The following is an 18,035-nucleotide window of genomic DNA, read 5'->3' as shown; positions in this document are numbered from 1 at the left end:
AGGAAAGTTATAAGATTAAATGTCTCTCCTTTCTGGTTCCCCTACATCCCCTAAAAAAGGTCATTCTGTTGTGTTCCCAGAAGTAGTACATTTGGTTTTGTGTTTTTCATAGCACAAATGGAAATGGCAGTTCTAACTCCCAACCAGCAGAAACCTCACAAACAGCTTTAACTCTTGTTTCTACCCAGCAGCCTGGCCAGATGGGCCTTTCCAACTGTTTTCCCACATTTTGGAGCCTGGGAAGCTCTCCGTACAGTGTAGGCTTTACCTGCCTTACTGCTGACCCCACACTTGTGAAAGGAACCAGGGTAGTTTACTTCATTGTTTATATTTTATGGTCTTCGCTGTCTTTGCCAACTGCCTGTTTTCCTGAAGAGGTTTCCATTGTTATGATGGGCTTTAGGTTTGTTCTAAATACCGGCCAGCACCAGAGCCTGTCCTCTGGCACAGAGCTCCAGCTCCTTCCCTGACTCAAAAACAGACACTAGGTAGGCTTTCATTTGTTAACAAAGTGTTTATTTCTCCAAAATGATATTCCTCCTTTCCTGGGGATGTCAGAGGGAAGGAGAATGAGGCGCAGGCCTGGGGCCCGTGTGTCCAATGTAGGAGCACCAGTGAGAGAGGCCTTGCAGACACCCTGTGGGGTTGGTGGGATGAGAAAGGACATGGGACACTGCCTAGGTCTCAAGATAGGGCTGGTGGAGAGGGTGTGTGTTTCCTTCTGGTTTTTTAAGAGAAAAGGACGCAGGTATTAGATGTGATGTTAATTTGGTGGAAGCAGGAAACTGCCTTTGTGGGGAGGAACAGCCTCCAGGCTGGAGAGGAGACTCTATTTGAATTTATGGAAACGAGGACTCCCATAGTCTGCCCAGGGAGCAGAGAGGCTGCAGGTCCAAGTGCCAGGACCCGGCTTCCAGGACCTGCCATCTCCCGTCATGCTGCAGATGGGCTGCTCCTCCACCTGTGCGTTATGACCCCGAAGCTACCAGGAAGCACCTTCAGCTCATGCAGCAGCTTGGACATAGGCTTCTTCGAAGGGGTCCATGCTCAGGGCCCGACCAGGTAATACACAGCTCTGTTGCACTTCAACCATTTTTGGAAAAGTACATTCTTCTGTTTGTGAGCATCAGGGGGTCTTTGCTAAGGGGCTTAAGTAAGATTCCTCCCAGGGCGAGTGCTGGCCTGGTCTCTGGGTGCCTGGAGAGCTGCTGCCTGCCCTAACCCAGTGGGCACCCTTCTCCCTCTCGGGCTTCTGCAGCCAACGGCCCTCTTTCTGAGGTCCAAGTTTCCCTCGTGGCAGGGACTTGGAGACAGCCTGCTGTTGCGACAACGGGCCATGGTTCCCCCCTGCCAGATGGCTGCACGCTCACCGGCCAGGGCCTGGGCGAGCAGCCGCTTCAGAGCCCAGTGTTCTGCCCTCGGCTGGACCCCAACAGCACGGTGCTCTGCTCTGAGTCCCGGGAGGCCTGGATGTAGGACACTCACGGTGTTCTCTTTTGAGACTTATTTCTGCACATGGTGTGTGATCATCGGGAACAAGACTCAGTGACCAGGAGTGGGCGAGGGGCCTAGATGTCATCTGGCCGTACAGCATTCTGTGCCTCCTCTGGCCACAGGTCATTCTGCTTATCTGACGGGGCAGACACAGTAGTAAACCAGCCATGGGCTCGGAGAACGCAGAGGCCGCAGGAGTGATCGGCTGGGTCACCTGGCCCACCCGCACGAGTGAAGGTCAGCACAGTCCCGCTCAGGCCTGGGGCCCCTCTGCCCACTGAGCTCGCTGCCTGCTGGCCCTCCGAGCAGTGGGGTGGGCACCTGCACTGCCCCGCTGTCCTTTCACCCCTGCAGGCGGCTCCAGGACCCCGAGGGTGATGACTGTGCACCACGGCTGCGGGCAGATGGGGAAGCTCTCTAGGAGAAATGGATCTCCTAGCACTTAGAGCCTCCCTTGGAACAGAAAATAAAGCAAGTTACAGGTAAGATTCAACCAGAGATACTTAAAATTTTTAAAGGAAGAAGTGTGGTGGTTTCCTCCTCTCTCTCTGGAAGGTCTTTCTCACAAACACAGGTTGTGGCTGTCTGGCCTCCAGGCCACCTCGATCCTGGGCGAAGCCTGGAATGCCCCCTTTCCCTCCCCTCCTTGTCGTGGGTCCCGCGCAGCAGGTTTCCATAGCACAGTTCTTCTCTCCCCTACCGTAGGTGGTGGCCTTGGAGATCTTCGGAAAAATCAATCCAAAATGCATTTAGTTTTCATCACCTTGTAAGAACAGTCTGGCTGAGGCATCTCCACTCAAAAATCAGGTACTGGATTACATTGTTGAATTAGAGAAAGTTTAAATCAAAGAACTATTTTAAATGCTACTTGTATCTGTTTCTCCCCACTGCCCGCCCCCAACTCAAATCTTTGCCAGTTTATTTTCACAAGCTCAGGTACATAGTTTGACTTGACTGCTTTTTCCATCAGCCTCGGCTCCATCCCCGTCTGTTCCTGTGGATGCCTGTGGAATACAAATTGGCCAGCCGTGTCCACTGTGAGTCGTTTCCCCGGGCTGACAGGAAAGCATCCTCTCTGGGCTAGCAGCTTTGGCTGGGAGCAGAGGTCTGGTCTGGTTTGCTCTGGGATTCTAGGTTTCCCCGGTAACAGGAAAATCTTTTAAAATGCTAAATCAGGAAACCTATGGTAGTTGAAGAGACTCTCCAGACTCCTCTTTGAACAAGGTCCAGAAATGCTCTCATGGGGCTGTGTTAAGAACCAGAGCACTGGAGACGTGGGCCCTCAGAGGGACCCAACTGGGAGGGGACTCAGGAAGTAGAAGAGAGAGCAGCCCGTGTTTCTTCCGGCAGGCAGCTTTCCCTCTGAGCAGGGATGCCCGAGGCTTAGGCATGGGCCTGGCTGCAAGGCTGCAGCCTGAGCCAGAGGATGCTCCCCACCACCACCCCAAGAACCCAGTGCCCTCTAGCCAGCACCCCACTCCTGGAGCCACTTGCCCTCACTAAAAGGGCAGCCGGGGGGAGACCCTGGACTGCAGTGTGCCATGGAGTCTGAGACAAGGTGGTGGCAGGAGTCAGCCATCCTCTGCAGGCCTGCCCCCTAGCCCTCTCTCCTGTCCCTTAGGAGGCAGGCCTGTGGGGAAAATGCTGGTGAAACGAAACCTGCCTGGCTGCTTGTACTGGTTTCCGAGCCTCAGAAATTACTCATTCTCAGCCACTGAATTGTGACATCCTCGACAGTTTCAGGAAAGGGCACCCAGGGTGGGTGCTGCGCTGACCCTCCTGGCTCGTCAGGAGGCATCTCGGGCAGTGTCCACCTCAGCGCTGGGTGGCCAAAGTCTGGGGCTTGTACACAGGAACATCCTCGTCCCAGAGTGCAGGCTGCCCCTTGATGATGTCCGCTGCTTTCTCCGCGATCATGATGGTGGGGGCATTAAGGTTGCCGCTGACCACGCTGGGCATGATGGAGGCATCCACCACCCTGAGGTTCTCCACCCCGAGGACCCTGGCCTGCGGATCCACCACGGCAGTGGGATCAGAGGGCTGGCCCATCTTGCAGGTGCATGAGGGGTGGTAGGCGCTGTCTGCTTTTGCCCGCACAAAGGCGTCTATCTCTGTGTCTGACTGCACGTGGCTTCCTGGCTGGAGCTCCTTCCCCCGGAATGGTGCCAGAGCTTTCTGGGCAAAAATTTCTCTGGTCAGCTTCACGCACTGGCGGAAATCTTTAATGTCGGTTTCTGTCAATGAGAAGAGACAAGTGAGGTGCCGCCTCTTACCAGCGGATTGAGCACGAAGAGGCTCAGTAAGCTGCCCGAAGCAATGGTCAGCGCCTGCCAGCCCTGTGATCCCACTGCCGTAGTGGATCCACAGACCAGGGTGCTCAGGCCCGAAAACCTCAGGGGCACAGAGCCACCAGGTCGTCTGTCACCTACTCATGGCCAGTTAGACTGCAGCCAAGCAGAGTCTCATGAAGGCCAATAGGCAGCATCCTAGGTGGACAGAGCCTGCCCCAGAGGCCCTGGGTTTAAATGAGGGGCAAGAGTAGACCGCCTGCTGCTTGCCACTGTGGCTGTGAGCATGCTGCGAGTCGTCAGTGAGCAATGGGGAGTGCTCCTTTTTGCTACTGCATGCAAAGAGGCAGGCCCAGGAAGGTTATCTGCTTTTGGAGGATGCTCAGAGTAACAGCAGCAAAACTGCTCTGTGAGCTCTATGTGCACAGCCAGACCTCCTTGCACCTTCTGGTGAATTGCTCTGAAAGCTGCAACTCTCTCCTGCTGTGCAAAAGGACCCGCCAGGGTTACTTCAAGTGACCCAGTACACACACAGCAGCATGTGCAAGTTTATAGCCCAAAGTGAGGGAGGCAGAGGGGGACTTGCATCTCGGGTATGATTCAGAGACAAATATGAACCCCCTAAAGGCATTCACTCATTCACTGAATGAATGACCTGGCAAGCCCAGGCCTGGGTAGACATGGGGGCTGGTGAATTACCTGTTGACAAGTAGTTGGGCTGAATCACAGGGTGGTCCCGAGGGTCAGCACTTCTCAATTTGAGCCAGCCCACACTCGTGCCCCGCAGGGTCCCCACGTGTACCTAGAAGAACCGGAGGAAGCATGACCTCCTGCCACCTCCTGACTCAGTAGGCTTAGGCCCCAGGGTATCCCAGGGTATCCGTGGGATAGGACTCCACACCCAGAGCCAATTAAAAGCAGACAGACCCCCGTCCCTTCCACAAGTGGGGGGGAAGGAAGATCCCCCCTCCCTGAACCTGCTTCCTGGCTTTATACCTGATGGTCTTAAACTTCCAGGGGCTTTCAGGGAAACCCCAGGGCCCTTGGCCACGTCTGTCCATTTCCAGCAGTCTGGATCTCTAGAGCATTTACCCTGAGCCATTCCTGGCACTGCCTCAGGAAGATTCCAGGGTCAGCCTCTCCCCTCACCACTCGGACCCGCTGAATAGCTGGAGAGCAGGACAAGGCTCCTGCGCAGCCCGCTGAGGGCCCTGCTGCAGTGAGGAGAATGCGGCCTGCTTACCTGGTAAGCCTCTTGCTGGGTGGGCACCCGTCCATGGTCAATCACTTGGGACGGCAGGAAATGGAACTGGATGTCCGGGTGGGGGACTCCGGGCCGGCTCCGAATGAACCCACCAGTTTCCAGGTGTGCGGTGGCTCCATCCCCTGAGGAGCAGAAGAGGACGAGGCAGCTGAGCAGGTGGGCCGGCCTCCCCTCTCTGGGTAGCTCCGCCCAGGCCCTATTCTGGGGCCTGGACCCAAAGTGCTCAACTCTGGCCTCTCGTCCTCAGCGGGGGCTCACCCAACAGCACAGGTGTCAATACCAGCTCCTGCCAGGGGGCTTTGCCCTTCCCATGGACTCCTCCACTCCTCCACTGCATGTTCCTCCTCAACATGTTACAGTCTCCCTGGCCCAACATATTTCTTCCTCCAACACCAGATACTTAGATCCGGGGCCCTTGTAACACCTCCTTCCTACGTCTCAGATATTCTCCACTTTACTAATGTCCTGATCTTAAAACTTAAGCAGGTTTACAAGGATTCTTTCCATTGATCCCCCCAGCACGGAAGCTCCCTTGAGGGCACCTGCCTTTCTGGCATAGCATAGCTGGCAGGTGTGGGAGAAACCCATGCTGACGGGGATCTCCAAGGACCACATTCTGGCCTGGGCAGTACTCTGGGACTCCAAAAACAGACAAAAAAACTGCTGAGAAATGGATGTTGATTGTGCCTTTACTCCTGTCCATCCGTAAGAGAGAGCAGCACCCGGGCTCTGAGGAATCGTATGCTGGACAGGCCTTGGGGTGCTGCATCTGGTCCTCACAACAGCCTGCCGGGCGTGACTATGTATCCCCATTTTGCAGATGGGAAAGTTGAGGAGGCGAAAGGCAGAGCTAAGCTGTGAATAAGTGACTTGAGGCCAGAGCCCTCACTCAGCACCTCAGGAGGGAGGCCGTGCTGCCCCTCGACCAGCTCCAATCAGGTCCCGGACCAGCACGCCCACCTGTGAACTTCCAGAGCCACTCCAGACCAATCCGGACCTTCCTCAAGGGCTTCTGTGCCGAGTGGAGAGTGATGGGGAGGGTGCATGCCTGCTGGATGTAAATCTCCAGGTGGTCCTGCAGGTTCTGGCCCACTCCTGAAATGGGAGGGAGTGGTTACGAGAAACAGCTTCCAAGGGGGCCTCGGCTGTGCTGGCCTCTCAATGTCCCCTGGCTTTGAAAACGCTCCACCCCCACCCCTCCCACTTCTCTGCCAGGCCAGCTCCTGCTCATTTTGGTTTAAAGGTCACCTCCCGGGACATCATCTCCATACTCAGGGCCAAGTCTAGTCCTCTCATGCTGCCAAAGCCACCTGCCCTTGTCACTCACTCCCAGGGCAGCCCCTGTAACCATCCAACACTGTCCTTCCCCTGTAGCCACCCTCCCCGAGCATGGGTCCCCAGCATTCAGCAGGCACCACTCCCTGAGCTGCTGCCAGATGGCCTGATGGCCCACCCTGCACCCCTGATGTAGGGATAAAGAGAATCAGGCCTTGTGCTGGGCAGACGCTGTGCCAGCTCATCTAAGCACGCGGGGACATGGGGTGGCAGGCTGCTGTCACAGACCAACACTCTCACAGGCCTCTTATGATGATGCCTCCATAGGAAAATGGATCATTTTGAGGGAGCCTGGGTTTTAAGAGAGTTAAGAGGCCCTAATGGGTATCAAAGATAGTTTGTAAGATAAATGTTAGGCCTGGGGTAATTGTCTCAGCATGAAAAGCATGCTCTGGAGCACTGAGTTGGCATCTTTGATGTCCGAGCTGCTGCTGAGTCCCAAGGACAGAAAACAAAAGGCCTGACCCCCTCACTGTAGGGCTGCCCTGGTGACCTAGCCGAGCCTGGCCCACGGGCTTTATGGGCTAGCCTCCCTGCTTGAGGGGCATCGCCTCTCAGTGGGACAGGAGGGCCAGGAAGGGGGAAAAAACACAAAGACTTGGGGCCCCCGGAGAGCAGAGGTGTCCAGTGAGGCTCTTGGGAAGAATGTGACCATTCCATGGAATACTGACAGTTGCCCCCCTCCCCACTCCATGCTAATGAACTATAATAAGCCCTTTTATTAGCAGAGGCACCCTCTGAGGAGCAGCAGAGAAGGGAGCTCACCCGGAAGATGGCACACCACTGGGATGCCCAGCTTCTTGAGGTCGTCTGCATTGCCGACACCCGAGAGCATGAGCAATTGTGGAGAGTTGATGGCACCCCCGCTCAGAATCACCTCCTTGCTGGCATAAGCCTGGAAGACACAGGGGCCTACAGGTCACAATTCCTGAAAAGCCAGACAGAACCCTGAGAACCTGGCCCTGGCGTGATGTCCCCGGGTGGTGAGTGAGGATCCCATTCCTGGGCCCCAGAGGAAGGAAGAGGATGTGCAGCTCCGGTGTGCAATACTAAAGCGCACTTCACGTGCTGATACGTGTTCTGTGGCAGCCACACTGTAATGACGGTCTTAGACACAGGACTGCCGGGCGGCCCGGGTGGCTCAGCGGTTCAGCGCCTGCCTTCGGCCCAGGGCGTGATCCTGGAGTCCCAGGATCGAGTCCCACATCGGGCTCCCTGCATGGAGCCTGCTTCTCCCTCTGCCTGTGTCTCTCTGTGTCTCATGAGTAAATAAATAAAATCTTAGGACTGCTGAGCTTAAATGAGATAAATAAAAGCACGTACTCAAACAAGCAGTTTAAATAAAACAACAGTGAGCCAGATCTTCACAGGGACTCAGAATGATCTGGACATGCCGCTAAGTGGAAAACAGTGTAGTGCTGAAATCTGGAGTACACTCACATTTACAGTTTTTAAAGCCTTACTGAAACCTCTCAATTTCTGAAAAGGTATGGGAGGAACCGCCGGGGTGAGGGCTCCTCCCCTTCCATCTCGGCGGCCCTGGCCCGACTCACCCTGCGGGTCTGCCCGTTCTTGATGTACTCCACGCCCACTGCCCGGGTGCCTTCAAACAGCACCCTGCTCACAAACGTCTGGGCCTCGGCTGTGAGGTTGGGGCGGCTCAGTGCTGGGTGCAGGTAGGCACAGGCTGCGCTCCAGCGCTTGCCTGCAGGACAGAGCAAGGACATCAGGAACGGTGCCCCCCCCCTTCTCCTGGTACCTGCGGGGTGGGGAGTTGGAAGCGGCTGGAGAAAGATGGAATTTGACCTTCCCCTGCGGCTGGGAGCTCTGCCTCCCGAGTAAGGCTGAGACCCCAAGTCCCTGCTGGACTGAAATCCGCATCCATGTGGGGGTGGAAGGCCCCCTCTACTCCCCACAGGATGGCAGGCCAGGAGCTGCTAATAAAAGGGAGTGAAAACCCTGTGGACGCAGGCAGGAGCCTAGGTCAACCCAGGCCTTGCCTCTACCCTGCTGTGAGCAGGGCGCTTCGGGGCTCAGTGCCCCGGTTTCCTCATCTGCACATCCCTTCAGCCTCTGGGCTCTCTGGTCACAGTTGCCTCTCCATGCCACCAGAGGCCTGCAGATGCCCGAGTCTGTCTCCAAACTGAGTGTCACTGGCTGTGGGCTGTATTGTGTGGCCTCTAGGGGGTGTGACACCTCGGCCATATGGCCTCCGTTTCCTGTCACTCGCTGACCATGATGGGGGCAGGAGGCACAGGTGCTCTGGTGGAGACTGGCTTCCAAGTGGAGGAGGGGGGGGGGCCCCCGGGGAGAGGGGTCGGGGGAGGGGAGCCCGGGGGGACGGGTCTGAGGGTCAGGGAACAGGGGAGGGGAGTCCGGGGATGGGAGGGTCTGGGGGTCAGGGAACAGGGGGAGGGGAGCCCGGGGGAGGGGCCTGAGGATCAGGGGGTCAGGGAACAGGGGAGGGGAGCCCGGGGGAGGGGTCTGGGGGTCAGGGAACAGGGGGAGGGGAGTCCGGGGATGGGGGGAGCTGGGGGGGAGCCCGGGGGTCTGGGGGTCAGGGAACAGGGGGAGGGGAGCCCGGGGAAGGGGCCTGAGGGTCAGGGAACAGGGGAGGGGAGCCCGGGGGAGGGGCCTGAGGGTCAGGGAACGGGGGAGGGGAGCCCGGGGGAGGGGCCTGAGGGTCAGGGAACGGGGGAGGGGAGCCCGGGGGAGGGGCCTGAGGGTCAGGGAACAGGGGAGGGGAGCCCAGGGGAGGGGTCTGGGGGTCAGGGAACGGGGGAGGGGAGCCCGGGGATGGGGGGAGCCCGGGGGAGGGGTCTGGGGGGTCAGGGAACGGGGGAGGGGAGCCCGGGGATGGGGGGAGCCCGGGGGAGGGGTCTGGGGGGTCAGGGAACGGGGGAGGGGAGCCCGGGGATGGGGGGAGCTGGAGGGGAGCCCAGGGGAGGGGTCTGGGGGTCAGGGAACGGGGGAGGGGAGCCCGGGGGAGGGGCCTGAGGGTCAGGGAACAGGGGAGGGGAGCCCAGGGGAGGGGTCTGGGGGTCAGGGAACGGGGGAGGGGAGCCCGGGGATGGGGGGAGCCCGGGGGAGGGGTCTGGGGGTCAGGGAACGGGGGAGGGGAGCCCGGGGGAGGGGTCTGGGGTCGGGGTCGGGGGCGGGGCCCGGGCCCGGCGCTACCTTGGTGGATGGTCCTGTCCATCCACCCGAAGCCCTCCTGCTGGAAGCCGTTCATGTCGTCGGTGAGCGGGTAGCCGGCCTGCTGCGCGGCGTCCAGGAAGGCGCGGTGCAGCGGGTGGTCGGTGCGGCCGCGGGACACGTGCAGCGGGCCGTGGCCGCCGCGGTAGGGGCCGGCGCCCAGCTCGTGGCTCTGCGCCCTGCGGAAGTAGGGCAGGCAGCGCGCGTAGCCCCAGCCCGCCGCGCCCTCGCGCCGCCAGCGCTCGTAGTCCTCGGCGTGGCCGCGCACGTACACCATGGCGTTGAGCGAGGACGAGCCGCCCCACACGCGGCCGCGCGGCCAGTACAGCACGCGGCCGTCCAGGCCGGCCTGCGGCTCGGTGTGGTAGCACCAGTTGTACCTGTCGTCGCACAGGTTGGCCACGAGCGCGGCGGGCATGTGGATCTTCCAGAGCAGCCGCTTGCTCCCGGCGAGCAGGTCGCGGGGCCCGGCCTCCAGCAGCAGCAGGCGCACGGCGGGGTCCTCGGTGAGCCGCCCCGCCAGCACGCAGCCCGCCGAGCCCGCGCCCACCACCACGTGGCTGTACTCGCCGGCGGGGCCGGGGCTCACCGAGGACCGCGCCGCGCCGCGCCGCCCCCCGGCGCCCCCGGCGCCCCCGGCTCCCCAGGCTCCCCAGGCGCCCGGGCGCCGCCCCCTGCAGCCTCGCAGGGCGCCCCACATCGTCCGTCCGGCGAGTCCGACTCCGGTGCCTCCGCGAGGCCTCCCTGCTGAGACGAGAAGACAGACAGGCCTCAGCTCAGCTCAGCTCAGCTCACCCCGGGACCCTGCGCGGGGGATGGAGGCGGAGCCGCGAGATCCCTGCAGGTCCCTGCCGGGGCTGACAAGCACAGGGCTGGGCGATCCCCAGCAAGGCTCCTCTGTGACGTGCGTTCGTGAACCTGGGGGCGGGGGCGGGGGGGGCAGGGGACCCCCCCCCCCGACACATCAGGGCTTTCCGGCCTTGCACCCGCTGCTCCCCCGCTCAAGTCCGTGGCTGAGCCCTGCCACGTGCCAGGCGCCGTTTCATCTCCAGCAATAACACAGAACAAGACGTCTGGGGCTCGGGAGGCAGAAGACTTGCATTACCGAAGGAAGGAAGGCCAGGCTGTGACCCCAGGGCCACCGGGTGTGACCCCAGGGCTTTGCAGCAGGCCGCACGGTCAGAGCTACCATCTCCAGAGACCACTCCGTAGAGTGCCGGAGTCTGAACAACACAGTGCCGGCAGCTTTCGGAGGGGCCTCTGCCAACCACGTGCAAATGAATCCCAACAAGCCCATCACACAGAGGTAGAAAGGAGCCAGGATATCCCGCTCTACCGACCGCAAGACCATCAGAGAGAGCCCCCCCCGTGAAGTTCAGGCGCGCAAGACTGAGGCCACCCACCACAAGAAAGGGAGGAACCTCAAGGCAGCCTGGAACCCTGATCCATCCACCGGCCCCTGCACCAGCCTGCCCCAAGTAACACAGCGGCCCCCCCCTAGGGCAGCCTAAGAGCTAAGTGGCTAGAGAAAGACCCCACCGCCCCTCGTGCAGACACAGGACAAAGAAGCCCCAAGGCCTCATGAAAGCCGGAGCACAGAAGAACCTTCCAGCACTCCAGGCCCCATACTAGCACAAGGTAGCAGTACCCAGCACTCCACTCCCAACTAGGTTGCTCGACACTCCACATCCATGACCTGGTGGAATGAAAAGCGTGACCTTTTCTAGGCATGAATACGATTCACCTCCATCCCTGCTGTCCTGTTACAAGGTCCAGCATTCATAAAGGCTTAAGAGACCCAGATGAAGAGCAGGGGAAGGTGGTGGAGGAGAAGGATCTCGAGCTCATCTCCTCCCAGACGCGGGGCGGGGGGTAGGGGAGGTGGAGCAACAAGGACACAGAATACAGCTGACCCTGAAAACCACCTGAAGACTGGCAGAAGGGCCAGTCCAGAGCTAAAAGCATAAAGAGAAGGCCCTATCAAGAAGGGGAGGAGGGGTGGAGATGCAGTCAGGGACCAATCTCTGGCACTGCGGGGGCTTTCCCACCACAAGCCAGAAGACTATCACAAGCAGGGAGGTCTTTCCCGAGGAGCCAGGGGATCCCCCCATCCTGGGGATCTGCACTGGGAAGACGAGCCCCTATAGTGTCTGGCTTTGAAAATCACGGAAGCTTCACTCTGGGAGAGCTGGAGGACTTCCGGAAAGCAAGAGTCTTGCTCTCAGAGGGCACCATATCACCCAGTTTGAGACGCAGCGCGGGAACCGCAGTTTGACGAGCACCTGGCTTACGTGCGAAGATTGTTTACTACTTTTAGCCCATTGCTGAATGGGCAGGAAGGGATCTGTAGGAGATTTCTCCAGGAACAGAAGTGCTGGTGACGCTATCTTTCCTGCCCTCCTTGAGTGCCACTGGTTGGATGCTTACAGGAGCCACTTCTGATACTTCATCTACCTTGCTGGCATTGCTTGTCCCCTCCACCAGCATTCCTCTGTGGACCCACACCACTCAACCTGCCTGCCCCGGCAGGTGTCCCTCCAAAGCGACTCTTCCCCTCACACCCAGCAGGCAGCCACAACTGGGTCTGGCATCCATCCAAAGTGACTCCTGACCTGGATTAGTGGAGAGCCAGCACCATACCCCAGCATGTTTCAGAGGCTACAGCCAGGCCTTTCAGCCAGCTGTGCTAAGAGCTAACACCGCACACCAGCACGCCTGCAGCAGTTACAGTTGGGTTTTCGAAGGCAGCTGTGCTCGGGGCCAGCCCTGCTCACCTGTGTGCCTGCAGCAGCTACTCCCAACAGCCAGCTGGGCTGGGGGCCAGCCCCCCAACCCATCAGCACACCCTCAGCAGTACAGCCAGGCCACTCACACAGCCATACAAGGGAACAACCCTGCCCAACAGGACACCACAGAAGTTGTGGCCCAGTCACAACAGGAGGGTGCAAGCAGCCCACACAAGGGACACCCTTTGAATGTCAGGTTCTGGTGACCGAGGAGATTGCACTACTGGGCCCTACAGGATGCCTTCTACAAAAGGCCACTACTTTCAAGACCAGGAGGCATAGCTACTCTACCTAATACATAGAAGCCAACACAGTCGGACAAAATGAGGATACAGAAGAATGTATTCCAACAAGACGATGACAGGACCTCAGAAAAAGAACTAAGCAAAATGGAGATCAGCAATCTAACTACGGAAGAGCTCAAAGTAATGGTCATAGGATGCTCACTGAGAAAAGTGCGTGAGCTCATAGAGAATATCAACAAGAGAAAACATAAAAAGGCACAAATCAGAGTGGAATAATAGCTTAAAATACAATAGAGGATATCAACAGCAACATAGAGGATGCAGAAGAACAGATCAGCAATCTGGAAGACGGGAGAGTGGAAAGCGCTCAAACTGAACAGCAAAAAGAAAAAGAATTTTAAAAATATGGATTAAGAGTGGATTAAGGGATCTCTGAGACAACATCACGTGTACTAAGATTTACCTTAAAGGGATCCCAGAAAGAGGAGAAAGAATGGGGCAGAAAACTTATTTGAAGAAGTAATAGCTGAACATTTCTCTAACCTGGGGAAGAAAACAGACATCCAGGTCCAGGAAGCACAAAAAGCCTCTAAGGCTAGATATTTACAATTGTTATATTCTCTTGTTGGATTGATCTACGTCCACACCAAGGCATGTAACAAAGATGGCAAAAATTAAAGAGAATCATAAAAGCAGAAAGAGAAAAGTAAATAGTTACAGATGAGGAAAACCCCCATAAAGCTATCACCAGATATTTCAGCAGAAACTTTGCAGGAAGAAAGGAGTGACATAATACAAAGTGCTGAAAGGAAAAAAATCTACTGCCAAGAATACTGTATCTGCCAAGATTATTGTTCAGAATTAAAGGAGAGAGAGTTTCTTAGACAAAAGTTGAAAACGTTCATCACCACTAACCCAACCTTATAAGAAATGTTAAAGGGATCCCTTTAAGAGGAAAATAAAAGGTCACAACTAGAAGAAAATTATGAAAGGAAACAATTTCACTGGTAAAAGCAAACACAGAAAGGTAGTAGATTAATCACTTATAAAGCTAGTGTGAAGGTAAAGACAAGGTCAATTATACCTATAAAATTTAGTTAAGGGATACACAAAATAAAAAGATATAAAATATTATGTCATATACATTAAAACATGGAGTAGGGGAGTAAAAATGTAGTAATTTCAGAATATGTTCAAACTCAAGTGCCCACCAACTTAAATATAGATTGTTACATACATAGGATGTTAATATATAAGCTTTACAGTGATCACAAACCAAAAAGTGTATAATAAATACACAAAAAATATGGACAAAGACATCCTTAGCACAGCACTAAAAAAGAGTCATCAGATCACAAGCAAAGAAAGCAAGAGAAGAAAGCAATAGAAAAGAACTACCACCAAAACAACCAGAAAACAACTTACAAAAGGGCAATAAGTGCAAACCTATCAATAATTACTATAAATGTAAATGAACATACCTTAAATCAAAAGGTATAGGATGACTGAATGGATAAAAAAAAAATAAGACCATCTTATACTAGACTTATACTAGACTCACTTCAGACCTAAACACATACGCAGACTGAAAGTGAAGGGGTAGAAAAGATATTCCATGAGAATGGTAGAAAAAAAAAAAAGCCAGGGCAGCAATACTTATATTAGACAAAATAGACTTTAAAACAGACTGTAACAAGGGAAAGCATTACATAATGATAAAGGGATCAATCCAACAAGAGAATATAACAATTGTAAATATCTACGCATCTGACATAGGAAGACCTAAATATATGAAGCAAATATTAATAGACATAAAGGGAGAAATTGATAGTAGTACAATAATAATAGAGGCCTTTAAAATCCCACTTGCATCAATGGATAGATCATCCATGCAAAAAAGCATTAAGGAAACAGAGGTTTTGAGTGGTACATCAGACCAGTAGACTTAACAGATATATACAGAAGACTCCATCCAAAAACAACAGAATACACATTCTGTTCAGGTGCATATGGAATGTTCTCCAAGATAGTTCTCATGTTAGGCCACAAAACAGGTCTTAATAAATTTAAGGAGACTGAAATCGTATCAAGCATATTTTCCAACCATGATGGTATGAAACTAGAAACCAATTACAGAAAGAAATTAGAAAAAACACAAATATGTGGAGGCCAAATAACATGCAACCAATAGGTCATGAGGAAATAAAAGAGGAAACTAAAAAACATCCAGAGACAAATGAAAATGGACACAAAATGGTTCAAAATCTTTGGGACTTGGGTATCCCGGGTAGCTCAGCGGTTTAGCGCCGCCTTCGGCCCAGGGTGTGATCCTGGAGACCGGGGATTGAGTCCCGCGCCGGGCTCCTTGCAAGGGGCCGCTTCTCCCTCTGCCTGTGTCTCTGCCTCTCTCGCTCGCTCGCTCGCTCACTCGCTCTGTCTCTCACGAATAAAAAAAAAAAAAAAAATCTTTGGGACTTAGCAAAAGTAGTTCTAAGAGGGAAGTTTATAGTAATACAGTCCTACCTCAAGAAAACAGAAAAAATTCTCAAATAAGCAATCTAACTAAAAAAAGAAGAAACCTAAAGTCAGTAGAAGGAAGGAATTACTAGATATCCTAGCAGAAATAAATAAGATAAAGACTTAAAAATAAAACAATAGAAAAGATCAATGAAACTAAGAGCTGGTTCTTTGGTAAGATAAACAAAATTGATAAACCTTTAGCCAGATTCATTAAGAAAAAAAAGACTCAAATTTTAAAAAATCACAAATGAAAGAGAATTTACAACCAACACCACAGAAATACAAAGGATTGTGATATTACTATGAAAAATTATACACCAACAAATTGAAATATCTAGAAGTGGATAAATTCCTAAAAACACACAATTTTCCAAGACTGAATCAGGAAGAAATAAAAATCTGAATAGACCTATTCCTAGTAATGAAATGTAATCAGTAATGACAAAACTCTCAACAAACAAAAGTCCAGAACAAGATATTTTCACAGGTGATTTCTATCAAACATTTAAAGTGTTAATACCTATCGTTCTCAAATTATTCCAAAAAATAGAAGAGAAAGGAATGCTTCCAAATTCATTCTATGAGGCTGACACTACCCTCATACCAAAACCAGAGAAAGACACTCTAAGAAAATTACAGACCAATATCCCTGATGAACATGGTTGCAAAAATCCTCAACAAAATATTAGCAAACTCAGTTAGCAAACAATACATTAAAAGGATCATTCACCATAATTAAGTGGGATATATCCCAGAGATGTAAGGATGGTTCAACATTTACAAATCAATTAACCTGATACACCATATTAAGAAAATAAAGGATAAAAATTATATGATCATCTCAATATATACAGAAAACATTTAACAAAATTCAATACCTATTCATGATAAAACTCTCAACCAAGTGGGTAGAAAGGCAGCAAACCTCAAGATAATAACGGCCATATATGACACACCCACAGCTAACATCACAGTCAATGGTGAAAAGCTGAAAGCTTTCCCTCTAAGATCAGGAACAAGAGAAAGATGTCCACTCTCGCCACTTTTATTAAACATAGTACCAGAAGTCCTGGCCACAACAATCAGAGAAGAAAAAGAAATAAAAGGCATCCAAACTGGTAAAGGAAAAGTAAAACTGTCACTATTTGCAGATGGCATGTTACTATATATATATATATATATATATATATATATATATATATATACACACATATATATATATATATTATATATATTTAACCCTAAAGATTAAAAAAACCCTATTAGAACTATTAAATGAATTCAGTAAAGTTGCAGGATACAAAATTACTATACAGAGCATTGCTGAGTTTCTATACACTAATAATCTGGCAGAAAGAGAAATTAAGAAAATAGTCCCATTTACAACTGCATCAAAAAGAATAAGATGCCTAGGAATAAATTTAACTGAGAGTTCAAAGACTTGTACTTTGAACTATAAGGTATCAATGAAACTGGAGACAACACAAAGAAATGTAAAGATCTACCATGGTAGATCTTTAATAATTAATATCCTTAAAATACGTATCCTTAAAATGTTCATATTTCCCAAAGCAGTCTATAGATTCAGTGCAATCCTTATCAAATAACCATAGTATTTTTTACAGAACTAGAACAAATAATTCTCAAATTTGTATGGAACCACAAAAGATCCTGAATAGCCAAAGCAATCTTGAGAAAGAACAAAGCTGGAGGGATCATGTGCCCAGATTTCAAACTATACTACAGAGCCATAGTAATCAAAACATTATGGTACCGGCAAAAAAGCAGACACATAAATCAATAGTACAGAATAGAGAGCCCAGAAATAAACCCACGCTTATGTGGTCAATTAATCTATGACAAAGGAGGCAAGGATAACCAATATACAAAAAAGACAGTCTCTTTAATAAATAGTGTTGGGAAAATGGGGAAGCTATGTTGAAAAGAATGAAACCGGGCCATTTTCTTATACCATACACAAAGATAAACTGAAAATGGATTAAAGACCTAACTGTAAGACCTAAAACCATAAGAATCATATAAGTAAACATAGCCAATAAATTCTGACATCTGGCTTAGCAATATTTGTCTGTGTTGATCTTTCCAGGCAAAGGAAACAAAAGCAAAAAGAAACAACTGGGATTACATCAAATTAAAAAGCTTTTGCACAACAAAAAAGCTTTTTAATCAACAAAATGAAAAGGCAAGATATTTGAGAGACAAATGAATGGTTGGGAGAAGATATGTGCAAATGATATATCTGATAAGGAGTTAATATCCAAAATATATAAGGAACTTGTACAACTCAAGACCAGAAAAACAAATAATCTGATTTAAAAAAGGGCAGAGGACCTGAGTAGACATTTATTTCTAAAAAAGACATACAGATGGCCAATAGATACATGAAAAGATGCTCAGCATCACAAATCATTAGGGAATTGAAAATCAAAACCACAATGGGAAATCACCTCATGCCAGTTAGAATGGTTACTATCAAAAAGACAAGAAATAACAAGTGTTGGCCAAAAAAAAGGGGAACCCTCATGCCGTTTACAGGAATGTAAGTTGGTGCAGCCACTGTGGAAAACAGTATGATGGTTCCTCAAAATATTAAAAATAGAAATACTATATGATCTGGTAATTCCACTTCTGGGTATATCCTCAAGGAAAACAAAAACACTAATTTAAAAATATATATGTACTCTATGTTTATTGCAGCATTATTCACAAGAGCCAAGATATGAAAGCAACCTAGATGTCCTTCGATAGATGAATGGATAAAGAAAATGTGGTACCACAACAGAATTATTAGTCATAAAAAAATGAAATCTTGACATTTATGACAACATGGATGGACCAAGAGGGTATTATGTCAAGGGAAATAAGTTGGACAGAGAAGGACAAATAC

At 51.6% G+C, this 18,035-nt stretch overlaps 1 protein-coding gene across 6 annotated transcripts in view; it reads right to left on the bottom strand.

Annotated features, from left to right (window-relative positions):
• Window positions 1-499: 499 nt before the first annotated feature.
• CHDH (choline dehydrogenase) overlaps window positions 500-18,035 on the bottom strand; it is a 39,291-nt gene continuing 21,755 nt past the window's right edge. For 3 of the 6 annotated variants that reach the window (XM_072720771.1, XM_072720767.1, XM_072720770.1), the window contains exons 3-9: window positions 9,559-10,323; window positions 7,935-8,086; window positions 7,147-7,276; window positions 6,007-6,141; window positions 5,026-5,168; window positions 4,482-4,584; window positions 500-3,728 (exon numbers count right to left, since the gene is read on the bottom strand). In XM_072720771.1, the coding sequence (XP_072576872.1) occupies window positions 3,310-3,728; window positions 4,482-4,584; window positions 5,026-5,168; window positions 6,007-6,141; window positions 7,147-7,276; window positions 7,935-8,086; window positions 9,559-10,276 (1,800 nt within the window). In that variant the 5' untranslated portion in view covers window positions 10,277-10,323 and the 3' untranslated portion in view covers window positions 500-3,309. The remainder of the gene's footprint in view (window positions 3,729-4,481; window positions 4,585-5,025; window positions 5,169-6,006; window positions 6,142-7,146; window positions 7,277-7,934; window positions 8,087-9,558; window positions 10,324-18,035) is intronic. The other 3 variants (XM_072720769.1, XM_072720766.1, XM_072720768.1) reach the window with 1 other exon arrangement.

Source organism: Vulpes vulpes, chromosome 9 (genome assembly GCF_048418805.1).
Source record: "Vulpes vulpes isolate BD-2025 chromosome 9, VulVul3, whole genome shotgun sequence".
NCBI classification, from domain to species: Eukaryota; Metazoa; Chordata; class Mammalia; order Carnivora; family Canidae; genus Vulpes; species Vulpes vulpes.
This window is presented reverse-complemented; position numbering and strand designations above follow the sequence as displayed.